Here is a 22,415-nt window from a genome sequence, read left to right as displayed (position 1 = left end):
TTAACTCACAGAAATCGTAGAATTTGTGTAAATCTGTTTTATAGTCTCTCTCCTCAATATCATCTTCTACAATAAAGCCATATATGTGATGAATTTAGTTTGAAAAAAGCAATCAACTAACTACAACATTGTTTACTTGTATAATGGCTAAATAGTTCAAACGACCAGAGCTGTACAGATGTCTACAAACTGACCACAGACCTCATAGTCTCTCATAGTCTGCATATAGGAAAAAGCTGAAGGAAAAGTCATATAATTTAGCAAAGTTTGACATTCAACAGTTGAGACCGCGTCCCTGTGAGCTACGAAGGAGGAACCACAAAAAAAGACCACATTTGCGATGCAATTTGTATGTTTGGTCACACATAAATTCACACACACACACACATACACACACTAGTGTGGCAAATGTTGAATATTGTGAAGGGGGCCATCGAAACTGCGATGCCATGCCTGTCGCCGTATTCGTTTCATTCGTTGCGCTTCCCCGACTTCTGCCAGTTATGAATGAGCCCGATTTGAAGAGCTTACTCCAAGTCCAGATTCAGGCAGTCACAGTCAGAGTCAGAGTCGTCGTCATCGCCTTATGCATTCACTTTTCTTTAGGCCGCCTGTAGCCTGTAGATTTACCAACAACAACAACAACTACAACTACAAAAAGGCAGAAAAGCAATAACAACATCCATACTTACGAGGAGTATTTCTGTGAGAGTGCTTAATTGGTTTTGCTGGCAGCGGAAAAAACTAAAACACACATATAGTACACTGCCGATCAACTATATAGCGACTATATAAACAAATGGTTGAAATATAAATACCAAGACCGACTTCTTCACACCCAAAAAAATAGAACGATCTCCCCGGGAAAAATTCCACTGAGGATAACCTCCAACTCATAATTGGGGATTTTAAAAGAGTCCCCTATATACTCGAATATCTGAGTATCCATTAGCAAATGATCGTTTCTATGGCAGCTATACACATACATAAAATAATACGATTTTATATGTCTTGTAATAAACTTGATTAGCGCACGTAAAGGTAACAATTTTTAGAATAGTTAAAAAGTTTTTGATCTCGAACTACGGTTACATTTCCAAATCTCTGTTGCGGCTTAAAATGTGCGGAAGTGTTTTCAAATGTTTTGACTCCAAAACGTTCTGTCGTCACATGTGAAATGTTTATATTCGAACTGAATCTATTGAGTTGATAGGCGGTGTGTACGTGCACACGTTTTGTATGTATGCGTGCGTGTGTAGTTTATAAAACAGATCTTGAACTGGGCTCAGCTTCTTTCCTTTTTGTGGTTGTGGTTGTTGTTGTTGTTGTTGTTGATGTTTTTTTTAGTGTGTTTCTAAACCGGTTAACACTGTATTTAGTCGGCGCTGCCCTGTGGCTGGATTGGAACTGTTGGAACTGCTGTTGCTGCTGTGCTGCTGGAACTGGTTTCCATCTGGTGGTGGACAGCTGGGACTAGCTGGGGCCGCCACCAGTGGCCAACAAACGGGCATTAGTCGACCAATTTTGGCTAACTTTATTTGCTTTGACGAGGGGAGGATGTGGGGCGATGGGTGAGGGGGTGGGCAGTTAGTTGACAATGGAAATGGTAACAGGCTGACATATTTATAATTGCATGGAGCGACGAGCCAAATACAGGAAACAAGTATTCGTTCAATACATTCGCTCTTAAGTGGATTCATGTTATTTATCTATCACCCGAAGGTTGAGAGGATACACTAGAAAGCCTCAGCGCCAAATGTACTCGTATGTCACAGGCACCATCAGGTGCATAAATGTTACGAATGACGTGACAACTGTTCGACTGTATGAACGTCCATAGCTTTTAAACCAAAAGTGCTTGGAACACAGAAATTTCTACAAAGAATTGTCTTATTAATATGCAGATTAAGTTTATTTCAAATACTGGATATTATCTCATTATTTCAAATAGCTGTGATAGGAATAGTGGGTGGAAAACTGACTCGTAGTACATACTAAAAACTTCTTTGTTTATTTTAATATCGTAGCCAAATCTGGAATAAATGAGTGTTGTTAAGTGCCTCGTGATATTCTCAATTTCCATCAAATATAGCTGCCATGGGAACAATTGGTGAAAAAATCACCCATTGCACCAAAAACCACATTGTTTATTAAGATATTATAACTAACATCTTTATTTATGAATATTTTCTAGTTTCAAGAACAATAATCATCCGAACACGCAACTCCAGCGCTTCTGCTTAAAAAACAGAAAACCATTCGAGAGCAGAGCAATCAGCTTTTTGTATTTTGCATAAAATGTTTCAGTAATAAAAAAAATACAAACGATTAATTTCCATATCAAACAATCAGTTGAACTCATCTGCCCAGCAAGTGCTCATCTGTGTGTTAAACTCTATGTAGAACACAAACCAAACTCCCTTGCGAGTTGACAACAAAAGTCTCTATGACAAGGCCAGCTCTGGTTAGGTCTAGTTGGGTCAGGTCTGGTCGGGTCGGGTCGGGTCAGGTCAGGTCAGTAAAAACATATACCTACAGTTGTGCGATGTTTCGTTTGTACACTTTTGATTTGCAAAAGTCAAATTCTACCGAGTATCTCGATCCCCGTTCTCAACAACAGATAAGAGAGAACAGTTCTTCAATTTGCACATATTTTGATCCCCCCGCTGTATTGTGGCAAGTTCTTTACAAAATATATGAGCAGTAGTTTTGTATACTCCATGATAGCCACCGCCGCCACCGCCGCCGCCGCAACCGCCTGATCCACTGTCTAACGATCAGGAATCGCTGCTCTCCTCTCTTTCCTGGACGAGCAGCATGGACTTAAATCGGAGCTCTACAGAACGAGTGTTTCCATCGTGCGTTGGGGAGACACTCACTTCGGTGCGACGCGCCACCGTCTGCGGCAAATTAAAATGTGGACGATGTGCATGGTACACTGTTGGTCTGCCGTGGGATTTAGTCATCGAACGGAACTGGACACTGGTACCAGAGATATCACTGCTGGTGGTGCCGGTCGTGATAACGCTGTGTTCCATCTCGAACGATGGAGAGCAGTATACGTTATCGGGGGCTAAGGTAATTGGGGACATTGGTATAACACCTGGCTTTCTATTTCTTTTCCTGTGTGTGCTTATGGTGGGCATTTGCATGGGATCGGAGTTGGCGCCTTTTCGTGGTGGCGCTCGCGGATCTTTGTCGTCTTCCTCAGGTGACCTAAGCTTTCTATGCTTCTTGCGTTTCTTAGGCTTTTCGAATATCTTCGACTTGCCAGTTTTCTCAGCTTTAGTCGTCTTCTCAGTGTTTGTCTCTTCCGTGTCCTCACTCTTGTCAGCAGCCACCTCTTCAGTCTTCTCAGATGCTTTAGTTTTCTCACTCTCTTCAGTCTCCTCAGACACATCGGATTCATCTTCAGATAGTGATGGCGTTCTCGAGTAATGAAAATCATCGTCCACTGTTTTCTCAGCTACCGGCTCATCTTCGTTAAATTCCAATAACTTGCCAAGTCGCGGTGGTACCAAATCAGTGCCTATTCTCACCCGATCGAATACCATTAATTTGCCAAAGTTTGCGTGTTGCATAACGGTAAACTGATGTAGTACCGTCCTCTTATACATATCATAAAGACCATAATACACTTCGTCCCAAGAATCCAACGCGGGTATACACCAAAGTTGAGTCGAGTGGGCGGCGTAGGTGCCCTTTTTCCGATCACCCGTATATGCCACACAGCTCACGAGCAGATTATCGTGTTTATATTCCTCCAATATGTCCGTATCGAGCATTTGGCGAGGCGCAAAGGACTCGCCAACACACAACTGGGCCGCCCCCCATAAATAGGGCAAAAATTGAAAATCATCTAGCGAGTAGGGACCAGAACTTCCCGCCGTTTCCATATTGTAGAGTCGCTGCAGACGTCGCACAAAGCCCAGATAACGATGGAAGAGCAACAGAACCGATGCTTTCAGATCCTTGCGCTTCAGGATGTTGGCACGAAAGAGCGAAACCAAAAAGAAGGCAAAGGACAGTTCATGGCCCGTTCCATAATCGATGCGCGTCGAATTTCCAAACGATTCGGATAGATAATGGCCCAACTCGTTCACATAATGGCATTTGTTTCGGGGTATCGCATGTTCAATCAAGGGAAAGATTTCACGCAACATGTTTCGCGACCAGGCCCGATAGGCATGATTCCCGTAACATTGTATCGATGGGAAATCAATGTGATCGATGTCGGAATCTGGTTCGTGTAATAACGGTGGATTCGCCTCAATGAGGCAATCGAGTCGATCGAATATCTCCATAATATTGCACATCTCTGGGGTGACCGCATAATCATCCATCACACTCATCCCCTGTATGAGGGAGGCGGTATTATTAATGTACGCCACCAGTTCGTAATAGGCCTTCGAGATTTGCCATTTCGAAACATCAGCTGCTTTGCGCACCCTCGGCACTGGCCCGAAATTAATTTGAGAGCAGAAGTTCGCGATATGTTTATCGAGGATCTCCGCTTTCTTATCCAACTGCTCCACTTCCATGGTCCCGCCTAAGGCTTACAAGACTCTTATCTATTTTTTTCTAATTTTAATTTTTTTTGTTTTCCTTAGTGTTATTTAAAATGACTTAGAGATTTTAAAGATTCACTACAAATATTAATATCGCTGTATATAAATTTTTACAAATTTTTAAATAAATAACTGAAGTTTACTAAAAAGATTCTATGCTCATTTTCAAACAACATCCTCCAAAGGTGTATTCTTATACAGGGTGTCTTCGATTGTTGAATAATCTCTATACACATATGTATATAAACAAGAAAGGTATGTTAGAATCGAGCTGGTTCAATTCTAAAAATACTCTATATACCAATATACCAGTATATAATCATATACCTGTAAACCTGGATACCAATAAATGATTGCAAAAAAAAATTAACCCAGCAAAGACGTAGGCCCTAATGCTTTTATCTTTGAAGCCTACCTGTAAATATCTATGTTTGGGCGAATTTTGAAATTACAAAGGCATTCGAATTGAACTAGTAGTCTTTGATATTACTTTTTAACTTTCAACACCTTCAGTGAAAAGATCACACAAGTTTTTAATTTTTCTGTCTACAGTTATTAACAGAGATGGCAACACGTCCCAAACACCTCCCAATGCCAAGATTACTAAAATCGCTAAAAAAAAAAAAAAAAACACAGTGTTAAAAACGATGAGCAAAAAATAGCAGCTTCAAATACTGATGAACGCGAATCATGTGTTATGTTATGAATTAAATGTTTTAAACATAATTGCTGCTTCAGATTCAATAAATAAGTGGTGGGAATATTGTTCTTCAGATGTTTTATTGGGTCAAGGGTATGAACTTCTACTCTAACAGTTATATTATTCAAGAAGAACAAAATTTGTAAAAAAAAAAAAATAATAATAATAATTCGATCATCACGCGCTCATCCCTAGATACAGGATCAACCGCAGCTGTATGTCGTTAACATATAACGCATGTACTGTTAGTGTTAATGTTGTTATCAATGTTAAATTATTCAGCAAACCAGAATAACAGAATTTTCATTTTGCGAAAACAGTTTTTTGCTTTAAATTAAACTTCAAGTGATTAAATCAATTTTTAATCTTTACAACATTGTTTCATTTCAACAAAACGTTAATATTTTGGAAAAACCATTGTGCATTGTCTGTTCTAGGTAGAGAGCCATGTCGGAATTTCCCAAACATTGGAAACGTCATCAATACTACCGGTATATGCGGTTGCTAGAGCTTTTTCTGTTAACATTTTGCAGTGGCGCAGCAGCTGTTAATTAATATTTAACAGTTTGCATATTAATTACATTTTAAATGGAATCATGTGTGATTCATTGGGAGGTACACATATATACATACATATTTTCTATATGTATGTATATTTATGTGCATTTGATTGTGTTTGTTGAGTGAACGTTTTTCATGAAGTCTGAAGTCTCGACCCTTGGCGATGTACAAAACACAACGCAACACACAACATAGCCAGCCAGCCAGCACAACAGTCACAACAGACAAGATTCAGAGACATAAATGTCTGCTCGCATGCTCTCTGGCGCTCACGTGCTCATTATCGCTGCTCAGCGTGTGCAATTGTATGTGTGTGTGTGTGTGTGTTTTTGTGCAATGCGTTCATTGAGTAAGGTCTCGAATCTCGTTTAAAATTAAATCGATGACTCACACAGGTGCCGTCTACACCTCACTTCTGCGTGCTCTCTCCCTCTCCCTCTCTCTTACACTGGTGACTATCTACTACCATCACTACTCTCCGTTTGTCTGTCTCAACCTACCCCCCACCTCCTTTATTTGCCCAGCCATCATCAAATTGACTGACGAATCTTGTCTAGCTGCCGGAGAGCTTTTATTATACCCTTTACCTGAAGGGTACCTAAACAGAAGGGAAGACTGCTGCATGAAGCATAGAAAAGTATATTTGTATGTACATACATATGTATATTGATTGATCGATCTTTAGGCAAAACAAGTTTATTTTATTATTATTATTTTTTGTTATTTCAACCATTTTACTCTTCTACAACAATATAACAGTTGTTTTTATATTTGCAGAGCATTCAATTGTCGGACTGTCGGCTGTTGCTGTACTGTTACATACTCTCTTGTTTGGTTATTTAGTTTGCATGGATTTTGGTGGCTGCGCCAACAATAGCGTTTGGACCAACGTGGCGTGGCAGCAGCGACGTTGACGTTAACTGCGACGACTGCGATGTGAGTTGGCATGTTGACACTTTCTATGCACAGCCACTTACACGCACACACACAAACATACATATATGTATATTTAGATAGCTGAAAATTGGCGAACGTTTTGTTCTGAATTGCACGCACGTCTAAATTATTCATACAGACAGACACATGCATGCTTACTTATTATTGTTTATTTTATTTCTCTGCCGGCAACAGACGCCGCCTCTGCTGCCGCCACCGCCACTGCCGCAGTTGACGCTGACGCAGACATTGGCGTTGCCGTCGCAACACTTTGAATAATTGGCAACATTTTGCCAAGCAACAACAAAATCAAACAGGAAGTGCCGAGCAAGTCACGTACATCAAAAACAGAACAGCAACAGAAACGGCAACGGCAACTAAAATAATAACAGCAAAAGCAACAACAGGGCAACAAAATGAGTGCAAAAGAGCTGAGATGCTGTTATTGGATATGGAGAACTGAAGAGAGTGGAGCAGAGTAGCAGAGCAGTGGAGAAAACAGAAAGAAACGTTGACAGCGTCGACGACAACGACAACGACGAGAACGCAGCAGTTGCCGCTAAGCATTTAAAAGCCATAAAGATACACTCACACACACACACACACACAAACAGACGTACATACATACATGCTCGCATTATGGAAAACAAAACTGTCTTATATTGCATGGCATGGGGCCCAGGAGGCGCTATAAATAGAGACATTGCCGTTGCACATGACCTGTAAACTCAATCAATCAAAATTGAACGAGTTTGGCAAATTGCCAGAAATATTAGAAATCAGAAATCGGAATCAACATAGTAATCAGTTGTGACATTTAACATTAATGATATACTATATGTTTGTTCATACTATATATTTATTAAACACCTTTTTTTAATGCCTTTTTCCCCCCAAATTAAACAAACGAAAAGTTCCAAAAGTAATGCCCATTTACAGCTGATAACGAACAAAGAGAGGCAGTTCAATATCTGAGGCAGCAGCTGATGGCGTTATCTAATTGTTACTTACTTTTCAGCAAATTGAAATAAGGCTATTGGGAATACCATTTGAAAATTCAGCTTCTGGTACCTTTCCTTTTCCCAAATATTAAAACCAAGTCCAATATATCATTGAATCAAGATCAATATCGTTTATAATCTAGCTGAAGATCATTTTAAGATTGAGACCAATTATAAAATGACAAATCCGGCTTCCACACCGTTACCTGAACATTGCGTAAGTGAATGGGAAGTTAAGTTCTACAGCATCTCACATTATATTATGATAATTTATTGAAGATAATTTATTGAAGATCAATTTAAGATGCAGTTTCAAGTAGAAGTTCTTTACTTTCTATAAACGAGAACTTACAGGTAAGCTCAATCTATTATTGAAATCAAAATCAATTACCTGTAGATCGCTTCAAGTTTTATACAGAGAGATAACATTTGATGAGCTATGTATCTGAAGAACACTCTAAGATTTAGCTGCTAGTTAATTCCAACTAGGTTAGCAGAAAATGCGGTGAAAAAAGTAGACAAGACCATGAAAACTTGGAATGTCAATGTATATTGAAATTCATTCGTAGCAGTACGTTTTCAAATAGTAATCACTAAAAGCTTTCCACCAATAATGAGATGGAAGAGTCGTGATAAGCTAATGATACTCTTTTGTATGCCACTTTAAGATGCAGCTTCAAGTAATATTGATAAATAATAAATAATTAATAAAACTGGAGATCTTAGGTTAAGAGCAGTCAAGAGGGAGTTAAAATAGAAGAAATTAAGTCAAATACATAAAAATATAAGCATCATTATCTTTGATAAACCATCTGAAGATCACTTTATATTCCCAAGACTATTGCTGAAAGTTACAGCGCAGTTCGGTAACAAACCGCTTAAGGGATTAATAATTATCTCATAGGATATATCAGGATCACTGAAAACCCATCTGAAGATCACTTTACGACTAGATTCTACATAAAATGAATGTTTGCGAAAATATTTGAGTTTACGCAAGTAATTACGTGATTCTCTCTTAATATATGTATACTATATATCTGGATCATTGTAAATCATATGAGAATCACATGAATTATTATATAAACAACAGTCTGCAAAACAGATTCAGTCAAAGTAGAGTTAGGTAACGAAACCACATAATATACACATCACTATGTTTGATAAGCCACCTGGAGATCACTTTAGAATCTCATGAATTTCACAAGTTTATATAAAAAATCTAAGAAAATAACAACTTCCTGCATTCCAGTTTACACAACCTGAGTATCTGACTCATTGCTTTTGATTGCAATGCGCCGAAGCTAAACTGCAATTATCTGCACTTCTCCGCCAGCATCAAATTTGTCAATTCTTCGGAAGACGTTTAATACCGCTCGTCTCAGCACATTAGATTTTCAAATATAAAAACGAACACAACGGCTATATCACATAACAACAGACAAGTTTTTTTTCCCCCTTCATTTTCATCAGAATATTCGGAAATTTTATGAATGAGTGCGAAAAGCGCTGAGAAGTGATATCTGAGCAAGAAAATTCATAAGAAATTGGATGGAGATGAGGAGATGTGCCTGAAATGTCTACAAATGGCATAATTTCAGATAGGGAACAGATCAAAATTAATTGCACAGGTCACTGGAGAAACGAGTTTTACGTTAAAAAGGTAGGTAGGGCCGGACCGATCGAAAGCTTCATTCAAGATTTTGTGTTTTTCTTCTTATTATTATTATTTTTTTTTGGTTTTTTGAAAATCAATGAAGAGTTTGGAGTTAAAGATGTGCAAACAAATGTCATTTGAGGGCAACACAAACTGCTGACGCCTCTCGTCGATTCCAGAGACCCCAAGACACAAGCCTCAAGCCCCAAAGCCTACGGCAAATGTGAACGTTGAGTTGAAAACAGCAACAACAACCACAACAACCAACAACAGCAACAACAACGACAAGAAACTAAAGCCAGAGAGCCATCAAAATCAAATTCGTCGCGTTTGAAAACGTACCAAAGTACCAAAGTAAACACACTCCAAACACACACACACAGAGAGACACACACACACACCACACACGCACATACACACTCACACACACACACACACACACAAAAACAAAGAGTAGAGTGGAGAAGAAAACAGAAACCAACACAACCAACCAAAGCAGCGCGCACAGAAAAAAGAAAGGCCCCAAAAAGCGAAGAAAAAAAAAACTGGTAGGACAACTTCTTGTTTTTGCCTTCTAGAAATATACACGCGTCGCAAACACACACACACATTGAAAATGACTTAACTGGCCGCCAACTCTGGGGCTGTCTTAGGCAGTCGCCTGCTATTGCGGGTAGAGATCGTGCCGAGTCGTGAGTCGCGTTGCTATCACAACACTCACTCACGCTGCTTGCACAAAGGATGCCAAAAATGATATTCTCTATTCTCTTTTGGAATTCAAAATCCGAACTATGCGGAAGCGAAATTGAGAAATCTTCAATAAAGCTCTGAAATTTGTAAAGCAATTATTGGAATAAAACTGGGAAAAGCGCTTCAAGACAGAGCACAATTCTATCGCATAACTCTACTGTTTCTTGGAATTTCCAATCCGCAAAAGCGAATCCAATTCGCAACGGGGAATAGACCAGTAAAATCGCTTTCTCAGAAGCAATATGGTTACGTTGCGTTAAAAAAAAGGCCAATACAACAAAATTGTAATACTAAGTAGCTTCAAGACAAAAGTTAATCCTATTCGCAACTGGAAATAGAGCTGTAGATCTATAAATCACATTCAAGAAGCAATGTTGGGTTGATGAAAAGGGCTAATGGAAGAAAATTGGTCCAAGATCTAAGCAGCCAAATAATGTTCCAAAAATGCTAATACAACAAAATTCTAATATTATCTTCAAGACAGAACTGCTGAGAACAGATAACTTTATCCCTCGAATTCGAATCTGTTATGTGTTAGTCTTGTTAAATAATTGTTATTCAAATTATACATTTATTTCAAAGAAAATTTTAATAAATTTCGTATTTTAAAATTGAAATAAACCATAGGTGTGCGCCCATCTCGAATTTGTGACTCGCCTGCCACTCTGACAGACTGGTAGACTCGCAGACTGACGGAGTCCGTTGTCGCCTCTCATTTGCATAACAGCGAAAAGCAAATCCAACGATGACGACGAACTAAGCGAGTGCGATAACAACGAAGTCGTCTAAAGTTAAGAGCCCAGCGGGCTGGCCAACAAGTCAGTCGGCCATACATATGTATATAGTATATGCATATCGACCTATTCGATCGATCAACTTCTTGCAGCAAATGATGAAATGCGGCCCGCACTTTAGTCACACAAATGCGACACAAATGGCGCCCCAATTTGGGCGCCTAACATGAAGCGATCAATAGGGAAAGCCTTTTAAACGATATCAGTTTTTTAATGTTCATAGTGTTAGATGCATTAACTGATCTTTAGTTGCAATTCATTTTTAATTCAACTCATGTTTGAATTTTAATTCAATTCTGTTTTAAAGCTTTTATATCTTGGTATACATCTCGTAAACAAGAGGAACCTTTTACACTGGCTTATTATCCTATATTGGAATATGTATAGGTCCTAACCCCACTACAAACAAAGCCTACTACAAGTGTAAAGCCAGTTCGGACCAAAGAGTCCAACCTAACGAATGTATCTACCTTATCCCCATAAATTAAATGCTCCTTCAAGTCTACCCTCACGCACTCTGCAGGAACGACAACACTCAGGAGGAATGAGTCCAGCCATTTCAATACCCCATTTAAGGGCCGTGTTTTATCAGATTTCTCCAACTGGAGGTTGCTTCAAAAGCATTAAACATGTTATATTAGTTATATTATATTAGTTATTAAATAATAATTTCATCTTTCAAATGATTTTTGAAAATGTTTATACATTTTTAATATGCATGGAAAGATTTATTTAAAACGACGGACAAAGTGTTAAACCAAAACCACCACAATATGAAAACACACTTTCGAACAAACTTTCGTTTAAATGTTTTGAATTTTTAATATAAGTGAAAGGATTTTATGAAAACAAAACCTACAAAATTATGAGAAAACAATATTTCATTCATTTCATTTTAATATTTATCATTCATATCACTATTTAATATTTAAAAACATTTATTGATATTTCAAAAATGTATATGATATTTCTGAAATATTTGAATCATAATACTTTTATTAAATTTCATATTTTAATCATTCATATCATATTTAAATATTTTATAATGATATACACTATTCAATATTCTGATTGATTTGAATTGATTTAATAATACTTTTTAATATAATTCAAGAAAGAGGATCTGTTTGAGTTTTCTGTTATGTTTATATTTGTGACGTCACGCCGCATATCATCTTCAGACCGGCTGGGCCGACCTCCTTCGTCAATTAACCAAGAAGTTGCAAAATCTATGGCTATAGCTTTGGATGATTGCGCAAGAGTCTGGAGAGTCTGAGGAGCTGGGAGCGACGTTGAAGTCGAGGGCGGAGTCGGGAGCGGATTGGTTCGGTTCGGCCAGGCAGTAGACAGGGTTCTGTGAACCCCACCTTATATATCGACAGCCAGCAACGGACTCGCTTGAATAGACAGTAAACCATCAACCAGCACACACAGCCATGAGAGCAGATTTTAAAACCAGTATAAAGCATTGCTGGTCGGTTAGTTGGGATTTGTTCGACGTCTTGGCTCGATTTCAGAACTCGTGCACACGAACCTCTCCGAGCCGCAGACGGAGAGCGAAAAGAGAGAGAGTGTGTATGTGTGTGTGTATGTGTGTATGTGTACGAGAGAGCACAACTAGTGATCTGCGTTGAGGCGCGTTTTTCATTTCTTTGCTTTCAGCGGCGCATTTGCCTGCAGACAATTCTACAGGTATCGGTGTATATAGAAGGTATATCTATTGTCAGAGACGCACACACACACACACGCACACAAGCACACTCTTACACTCTTACACATGCAAGCAATACTGCACTTTTGACAGCCAAAGTCAACATCTACTATGACGAATTTAGAACGAGCGAGTAGGCCTCTAACCATATGGCCCAAAATAAATACGTGCGTGTCTCAAACAGTCGGACAAAATCTAACAAACAAGCCCAAAAAATTATTAATTTTTTTTTAAATATCGCCTATTTATTTGAATTTAGTTTTCAAGTTACTTTTTCAAATAAGAACAACTCCTGGGCACAACCAATACTGAAAGAACTATTGCAACCTTTAAGGACGATTTTGGAAATCAAAATCCTATACTATAATTCTTTGCCAGGAAAATAAGGCGCTATAAATAATGAGCATTTTTTTCTATGGTGAAGCTTTTTACAAAAAGATATTACAATTCAACGACAAAACAGAAAAATTTTGATACAATTCCATGCCTTCTAGGCATTAATTTTATACAAATGGATAAGGTACTACAGAATAATATACTATAATTATCCAAAATGTGCCCCCTTAAGTTCTAAGGAGCGGCTATATGAAGAAGAGAGGGCCGCATTAGTTTCATCAACTTCCTTAAAGAACATGCTCGTTAGCTTGGTTTATAAGTGCTTTTAAATATAAACGCTTCATAGTAAATTAAAAATTAAAAAGAGTTCCTAATGGCCGAAAAGGACCGATTAACTGCTAAACTGTTTAAATATTTGTTAATCATTAAAATAAAAGCTCACAACTTATTAAGGCTCAATTTAAGGCGCATGGCTAACAACAACTAAAAAGTGTTAAAGATGGATAAGCTGCCCTCATATATAATCTTTTAAACATAAAATAACATTTGCTTAATGACTAGTAAACGCCGGTTAACTGCTTAAAAATACTAACATTAATATTAATCATAAAGAGTTGCTTGGTGATTAATTTAGAACTATTAACTGCTTACTTGCCTAAATATATCATTTTAATCAGAATATGACAAATAAAACGAGCTATTTAGATATGAACTTTTAGTCATAAATAAGAATTATAAAAAAGTGGCTTTCTGATACATTTAATCGCAAATATTTATCTCAGATATTAATGTAATAATAAAATAACAATTAAGTAGCGTTGCTTTGTGATATTTTACCAACCAAAAAGTTGATTTATTTGAGGCCAATTAACTGCCTAACTTCTTAAGCAGCTCATTTTAATTATACATAAATAGAGCTCTTTAATATTTAATTAAACCTGATGAGCTGCTCGGCTACTTACATATACAATTATTATCTTAAGATAACTTAAAGATGTTTCTTTCTGACTAACGCAAGTATTTTGTTGTTGTCAACAAAATAGTCAACTCTAAGCCGTTAGCCAGCTAATGGGGCTTATGTGAAGACCTATTCTACTTACAAGTATATATATATAGAAGTAGATCTGTTTATTTATCAGGGGAGTCTGTTTTTGAAAAACAGTAACACCTATGTGTACTTCATACTTTCCACTATACAAAAGGAGCACTGTAGTTCTTGTGGAACAGAACCTGGTCTACCATCACAAGTGAACATAATATGTTAATGTATTCGCGTGCGTTTATCCGCCTGTTGATCTTCCAGTCAGTCAGTTAGTCAGTCAGTCAAGCAGCCAACTAATTCTGTGGGCTTGCCCCGAGCATTTGGTGGGCTAGCCCATCAGCTACCCAGCTCCCTTTAGCATATAATACGACAAAGATATGTGTACACTGAACAAAATCAGCGATGTGTGACTTCAAATGTAATTAATTGATTATAAAAGAAGTTAATTAATAGATTTACATTTGGCCGAAAATTAGAAATATTCTCCCATGTAAACCAATCGATAGGTGAAACGAAACAGTCATCATTTTCTGGGTGTTTGTCTGTATGAACGCCTTTAAATCGTAGAGTAGAAGTCGTCTTGGTGCAGAAAGTTTGTTTTTGACTTGCTTTTTAAATGGGGTGTACTGGGAAAATTAAGGAAGATGTTGCTGATCCTAAGTTTTACATTAAAGCTTAGAAGAGTGACAATAAGTATGACTCGCTTATGAATGATGCAACGAGGAAGAAGTAGTTGATTCTAATCAACTTCAATTCGAGTTTCGAGTAAAACAAGCTGATGTTTCTAGAATTGGAAGCAAAAGGACTGCATAAGCTCCATGAAAACTGCTTGGCCCGACCTAAGAAACCCATTGCTCTGCCAATAGATGTCTATTTATATAAGTATCATAAGTAGAGTAATTGTGCTTTTAAACAAGATTCTAAAAATAGAAAAAAAAACTGAAAAGGGTTTTTTTTTTTGTGATAGAAAGTCTTAAATATGGGGCGCCATTTGTTATGAAACAGCTATGGACAAAGTTTTAAGCATATATGAACGCTCGCACTTTTCTGTCCTGCTGGCAGTCTATTAAAAGTAATATCACGCAAATCATATTTCCATTATTGTTTTGAAATTCTCTTCAACAGCTGAACCCATAGCATTTATTTGGAGCTGTGCTTGTTCGTCAAAGATGCTTTATTATGGCTTTTCTTGCAGTGTAGCTACAACATAGAAATGTGTGACAACCAGTCACGCGCATGAGGCGGTTAACTGTTGAAAGCATTAGGCCAAGACTGCTTGCTGGCCAACCTGCGCTGCGCTAATGGCTTTCAAAATGCTAGGCACGCATACAGATGAAAACTCTCACTCTGCGGGGCTCACAACGACAATAACAACAACATAATTGGACAACTGTTGGCTGGCTGGCTGGCTGGCTGGCATCGTTCAGTTCAGTTCGGTTCGGTTCGGTTTTTGACTTTAAGCACTATGCCCGCCTATATAAACACATAGATATGTACATATAGAGATGTAGGTATGTACGTGTACTCGTACATATGAATGTCTGTAAAAGCTTGTCACAGTCCATAGACAATGGTTGGAATTGTTCGAAGATCCGTCGAGGCTGAGGCAACCGTTGTTACAGACATACATATGTACTATATATATACTCGTATATACCCTTTACATAGTGCATTTATAGTTGATTTATAAATAAGATGATAATATGCACGCGTATTATTTCTATGCTCTGTGAATCCCCGCAATTTGTTCATTCAAAATTTCTCCACTGACCAACTTCCTACTTGTATTTGAACAAATTTAGCTTTTTGTGGTGTTTCTCCTAAACTGATCGAAAACTGATCGTTATGTGATATGACATAGCTCTGTGCACAAATACGACCCGCAAATCGATTGGGTGTTTCGATGTGGTGTCGAGTTTTCATTCCATTTTCTTCATTCTTCTTACGTGCGAGTATGTAGGCTTGTGTGATTTTTTCATTTCTCGAAATATCCGAAACATTATTCAATTAAGAAGTTCGGTTCGATTTTGTGTAAACGCTTTCGATAAGGTGGCTATGTGAAAAGCACAAGTTTACGAATAGCACAAAATGTTCTAAGCGGGTCGAGAAAGCGGAAGAGAACCACATCCAAGTCAACCAAGAACATCAACATCAACTGATGAACAACACGTTGTGCAAATCAAAGAATTGTTGCTTCAAAATCGTCATCAATCGATTGACAACTGAAGACATTGCTGCTCGCATTTCTAAGACCATTTTAGGAGAACTGTTCTGCCTCGTAAATGTGAAATCCCGTTCGGTTCACTGCACTCGTGTGAGCCTCTTGTGAGTTCTGGCTATAACCGTTTTGGGAAGAAATTAAGGAGATACAAGGCGAATCGGGGAAGTCACTGAGGGACATTCCAGAAAAGGAATCAAGATCCTGATTGCATGCAGACCCGGGGCTGTAGTAAGCTCTCTCTTTAGATTACCCACAAAATCTATATATTATCTGCAGAGCAAGGAAACAAAAAGCCTTTTAATTCGTCACTGCCTTCTCAATATTTTATATTGGAGCGAAGACTTGATCAGAACTGGAACCTAGGATGCTTAACCTCCTCCATGCTTTTAATGCAGAGTAACTTCACAATGACAGTCTTTCAATTATTTTCCTTCATGTGTGTAAATTTAATTCAACTTTGTTATCATCTCCCTCCGATTTGTTTATTATTTGTCTTCTACACCTGCGATGTACAATTTATCAAAACCGTTTTTTTTTATATCTAGATGGAGCCATAAAAGAAAGCTTGAGTACAAATTTTAACTTCCTTAGAATTTGAATTTGAATTGTACTTTGATTGCCAATTGACTTTTTTCCGCAGAAAATGCTCTATTAAATTCCACCAATAAATAAAATAAATTCCAAGTGGAGCTTTAATTCTCCCCCTACACTGCGAAAGGAAACTTGTTTTAAAAGTTTGAGCTTTTCGAGAATCTATTTCATTGACTTTTTCCGCAGAAAATCCTCTATTAAATTCCAACTTTTCATATACATACCATACTATATACATATGTATACATAGATACCTTTAAAAACAGTACTGCCGCAAAAGTAGAAACAATTGCGTGTTGCGGCCACCACTTCATAAGAAGGCTTTAAGTTTTCGAAGCCATTGAACAAGTTTGTTCCCTAGTGTTACCTGGAAGTGGTTCCTTGCTGCATTGAGAATCCGGGAAGTAATATATAGAGTCATGTGGCCACAATTCACCGAAAAATTAGTAGAACTTGATCAACAAATTTGTGCTCTTAAAGTTCTTTGGATTTCAGGGAGTAATGTTTGGACTAGAGCTTCAAGAACTTGGTTCCCTAAAATGTTTCTTTACTGCATTGAGATTCTGGCCACTAATCTACGATTATTTGACCTCATTTTATATTCCATTTTACAATTCACGTTTTCTCACATGAGTGTGATGATGGCGGAAATAAACCGAGGGTGGTCTTAGTTGTAACTTGTGTCCCCCATCCCCATTCTCTTCGAAGCACCATCCCCATCCACCTCGTGCAATAAGCCATCGATTGTGATCTTGGCATAATAAACGAGTCGACGACAAGAAGTGCGCATTAAAAAAAGCACCAAAAAGCAGATGCAGTTTCAGTCGAAGGGGAGTGAAGGAGAGAGGGATTGTAACAAATAAATAAAAAAAAGAAAAAAGAAAAAGAAAAGAACGCACCTGTTTCTGGTTTGCCAACAACGTCCAATTCGCTGCTGCTGAGATTGTTCTGCAATTGCAGCAGCCCTGTGCCGCAAGTGCTGGCGCTTGTGATGTTTTTCATGCAGCCAGTTTATGTATCGTTGGAGGGGAGGAGGAGGAGTAGGAGGCGGAGGCAACACACAAACACTCACGCACGCCACACTATTGGTAACTGTTATTAATAAACTGTTGTTGCTGCTCTCTTGATGTCGTTACGTGATGTGTGTTATCATCAACTGGTTGCGCACTGTGATAACAAACATGAAAGCGTCGTTGTTGGTGTTGTTGTTGTTACTGCTATTGTTATTATTATTGTCGTTTTAAATGAAATCCCAACGCACTTTGCCGGCACTTTGGCTGACTTGTTTCGTTTCGTTTCGTATCGTTTTGTTTTTCTTCTTTTTTTATTATTTACTTGCAACTTTTAATATTGCACGCCACTCCAGTTCTTGTTGTTGTTATTGTTGTAATACATTTTTAAGCTGTTTGGAGCAAATTGCAAAGATTTATGTTTGAAGTTACAAAAACTTGTTAGCTTGCCATGCGTTGGAGCTGGAAACTCCTTCAAACATACATATGTATGCACACAAATGGTGTATGTATGTATGAGTGTGCATGCACAGCAGCTGGCTTCAACCGATATATACATACATACATGCACATATAGATATTTGTGTGTGTGTGTGAGTGTTCGCCTTTCGGCTGAAAAAAGGTGCAGCAAATGGGGAAATTAGCGTGTATAAGAGTACGAAGAAAGAGCAAGAGCCACCAGGCAAGCAGCAGGGCAATGTTTAAGCAAAAACAAAACAAAATTAAAAAGCTAAGAACAAAAATTCAAGTTTTTTTAATCCCATTTTATTTGAATATACATATGTACATACATATGAATAGTATGTGTGTATGTATTTGTGTATATGCGCTGTTTTATTTATTACTGTGAATCTAATTTAATTGAAGAAGTTTTTAGCATGAAACATGCCTCTTTCCTCCCCAACTCAACTGTTTTGGTTGCGTCAGGTTCAAGCACAGACACACACACACACACACAAACACACACACGCGCGCACAGGCAGAGTTTGTCTTTTGCAGTTGTGCACGCGTAAGTGTGCGAAATATGTATGTACGTGTTTTTGTGAGTGTGGCCCACAGCCAAATGTATGTATGTACAATATGTAGAAGAAACACAGCGAGAAACTTATCTACACACTGCCTGTTGGCTGTTCCTGCTTATTTCAATTCTTTCTTTTTTTGCACACGCTGCAAACCAAAACATACATACTTATACATACGTACATATGTATGTATGTATGTATGCGTATAAGTGTTTTTGTGTATGTTTGCATGGGCTTGTAGTTTTGCATGAACAAGCAAAGCAACAACACACAATTGAATGAAACCTCAACTTTGCTGTTTGCACTTATTGTTGTTGTGGTTACAGTTGTTGTTGTAGTTTTTGCTACTGTGGCTGCGACTGCCGCGTAGGTGTTTTTGACTTGCTTGGTAACTTCTTGGGTCGTACAAACAAATGTACATATGTACATGCTAAGCATGTATATTTTTTTTATCAACCCATAGGCCATAAAGATTTTTATCTTGCTCATTCATTGTTGTGCACTAATTTTTAGGCAGGCAACCAATACACACACACACACATAAAATACAATACAACAACAAGCTGAAGAACGCGCGCATTGCAAAAATAAAATTTGTTCATTCAATTAAATACATAAGCGCACACATTCACACGCATGCACTGGCACACACACGGTATAATAAAGGCGGCAAAATAGAACATGATTTATTTTTCGCTTGTTGGATACACAAAATTAAAAAAAAATATGGTTAAAAAAAATTAACGCGCTGTCAAAATTTGCGTAGAAAAAAATAAAATAATAATAATATAGATATATGTATGTATATACGTTGGTATATTATTATTAAAATAAAATACACGCACGAGCCAAACACACACACACTGACAAACGATGACGACAACGAAAAAATCGCGGAAACTATGCGAAACACGCAACGCGCAGAAGCGAGAGAAACTCATCGACTGAATCCCAATACAAAGAACGATGACAACCAAGTACGAATCCGATCAAGCCCCAACTCGTACACAAACATACACACACAACAAGCATACACATACACATAGTAAAGCGTATGGCACACGCGCGACTACAAGTTGCGCTCTCTTCATTCTTCTTATACTACTTGTGACTAATACACAGTGCTCTCTCATTCACTTTACTTTGCTCTCTCGCAATCGCGCTCACTTGTTGTTGGCATAAAAGAACAGGCGCAGCAACAACAACTCCAGTCTATATTAATACACACACACACTGTTTGGTATAAGAAAATTATGTGTACAGTGAAAAGGACGGCAAATCAAGAAGCCAACCGCAAAAATTGGTACAAAAGTACTCCGCAATCGCTGCCTGCTTCCGTACCCAACGGTACAATTTGCAACAAATTTCAAAAAAAATAACGTTCCCCACTCTCCGAGTTTTTGGATTTAAAATGTGTATTCAATTATTAAATTATACTGTTCGAAGACAGGTAGGTAATTAACTCAGTGAATTAATTTGATGATATGCCCCATGAGACTTAAGCCCCCGTATATGTATGTATGTGTATTCATAATATATCCGTTTTATAGCAGCGATTCGATACTTGTACCTATTTATATGGAAAAACAAAGTAAACAAATTAATCTTATATAATCGGAATAGACGGAGGTTAAATGTTAAATGCTAAACCTAAATACCAGGCCATTTCTATAAATTAATATTTAATCCTTTTCAAATGGGACGGATATCGATTTTTGTAGCATTTTCTTTTTAATCTTTAAAAATTGACTTTTTTCAATTTTAATTTATTTATATTTTGCATTTGTTATGTATTTATTTCAATGTTATTTTATTTTATACTTAATATTTTATGTAATACATGTATTACATTTTCCTATTTTATTTTTTTTTTTTAAATTTATTAAATTTAATTAATGTTATTTTGGAATATTATTTCAATTAAACTTTAATTTTTAGTTAAATCTATATTTCATTTAATATTAATTTAATTTCAATTCACTTGAGTTTTAGGTTAACTTTAATTTTCTATAATTATTGTAATTTGTTTAAATACCCAATAAGTTCCAGTTTCAATTCTTTCAAGACTTAGTTAGGGAAATGAAAATGAATCAATTTAATGCCAATGCATTGTAATAATTTCTAGGGGGCTGATTCTAAAGAATCTGGGATTTAGTTACATTTGCCAATTCAGCTGAAACTGAAATTGAAAACTGATGATAAATGGGTGTGTTATTAATAATTACCAGGTGTGTAGTACTTACGATTGTTCGCTAATACGCTCACAGACACACACACACAGGTACACGCGCGTACTTAAAATAATTAACCAAATTGGTACATTGGCTTGGAAATGGTACCAACACACAAATTATTATGAAGTGGCAAGTGGTTAGTTAACAAAACAACAACAACAACAACAACAATATCAGAAATACAATAGAATGAAAGGTAGATGTGGAGAGCTTGACAATACATAAGCGTAAAAGCTGTACCTAAATATATGTGTGTGCTTGTGTGTCTATATGTTTGTATGTATGTATGTATTAGCAGCAAGCAAGTTTAACAACTATTATATGTATGTCTGTCTGTCTGTCTGTCTCTCTGTCTGTTCGTATGAACACATGTGTCGTGTCTTTTTGTTGCAGCAGCGCTTTTTCTTGTTGTTGGCACACTGTGCCTCGCTGGTTGTCGCCCAACGCCAGCTGTAGGTAGTAGCTGTCGTTGTTGTTATTGTGGCTTAAGCCAGTTCACAACACAGGTGGCGGAGAGTGAAGGAGTTGCCCCACTAGCCAAGCAAAGCAAAGCAAAGGCTGCCTAGCCAGTTGGCCAACTGATGATGTAGAAAATGGGCGGGTAAAGGCAAAGCAAGCAAGCAAGCAGGCAAGGCGCCTGATCTTGTCGCTTATTGTTAGATAGGAACAAGTTTTTCGTTTATTTTTTTCCCCATATTCTCAACAGTTTACTTTATGTGTATATGTACATAAATGTGTACGCTTGTTGTATGTCTTATATGAACGCACCGGCTCTCTTCTACGCTCTTCTACACTGTCTGCCTGTGTGTGTGTGTGGGTGCGAGCTGCTACCGTTCGCTAGGCTCTCGCGCTCTCTCTCTGTATCTCTTCTACTTGAAGCGCTCCGCATTTTGGTACCACATAGGCTACTCACACACACACACACATGTTTTTGCTTGGAATTCTGGCTATGTGCAACGATTCAAGACATTTTTGAAATATTTCCACGATGAGTGTAGAAGCAGCTAGCGGCGAGTGTTGCCGATTTAGCCTTTTTCCCGTCAGCTGTGGAAACCGACTGGCATAAATAAATAAATGAATGCGATACAAGCAATGTCTTTATATTAACAATGTATGAACCAGTTATGTTGCGTGTTTTAATAACAAAATTAATAGCTTACTGGTAAGTGATGTGTCAGTAATAAAATCAATGTCCCTTGAATACACCAATTCCATACTACCTAACGACAGCATTTATAGCTTTATAGTTATTTTTAAAATTATTTAATCTTGGTTTATGGC

The 22,415-nt window shown here is 37.7% G+C and overlaps 2 protein-coding genes across 6 annotated transcripts in view; both read right to left on the bottom strand.

Moving 5' to 3' along the window:
- The window catches only part of LOC115628748 (protein scalloped), a 95,099-nt gene that overhangs the window by 30,326 nt on the left and 42,358 nt on the right, over positions 1-22,415 (bottom strand). For 3 of the 5 annotated variants that reach the window (XM_030524955.1, XM_030524957.1, XM_030524958.1), the window contains exon 1: positions 17,768-18,229. The exons of the other annotated variants lie outside the window; for them this stretch is intronic. In XM_030524955.1, coding sequence (XP_030380815.1) covers positions 17,768-17,870 — 103 coding nt within the window. In that variant the 5' untranslated portion in view covers positions 17,871-18,229. Of the gene's footprint in view, positions 1-17,767; positions 18,230-22,415 lie in introns of those variants that run through there. 5 annotated transcript variants of the gene reach the window in all.
- On the bottom strand, positions 2,653-4,605 carry LOC115628751 (serine/threonine-protein phosphatase 2A activator-like). Its single transcript, XM_030524960.1, has one exon. It carries the CDS (start codon positions 4,539-4,541, stop codon positions 2,778-2,780), a length of 1,764 nt encoding a protein of 587 aa, XP_030380820.1. The 5' UTR covers positions 4,542-4,605; the 3' UTR covers positions 2,653-2,777.

Source organism: Scaptodrosophila lebanonensis, unplaced genomic scaffold, assembly GCF_003285725.1.
Source record: "Scaptodrosophila lebanonensis strain 11010-0011.00,11010-0021.00 unplaced genomic scaffold, SlebRS2 tig00000123-arrow-arrow-pilon, whole genome shotgun sequence".
Classification (NCBI taxonomy): Eukaryota; Metazoa; Arthropoda; class Insecta; order Diptera; family Drosophilidae; genus Scaptodrosophila; species Scaptodrosophila lebanonensis.
This window is presented reverse-complemented; position numbering and strand designations above follow the sequence as displayed.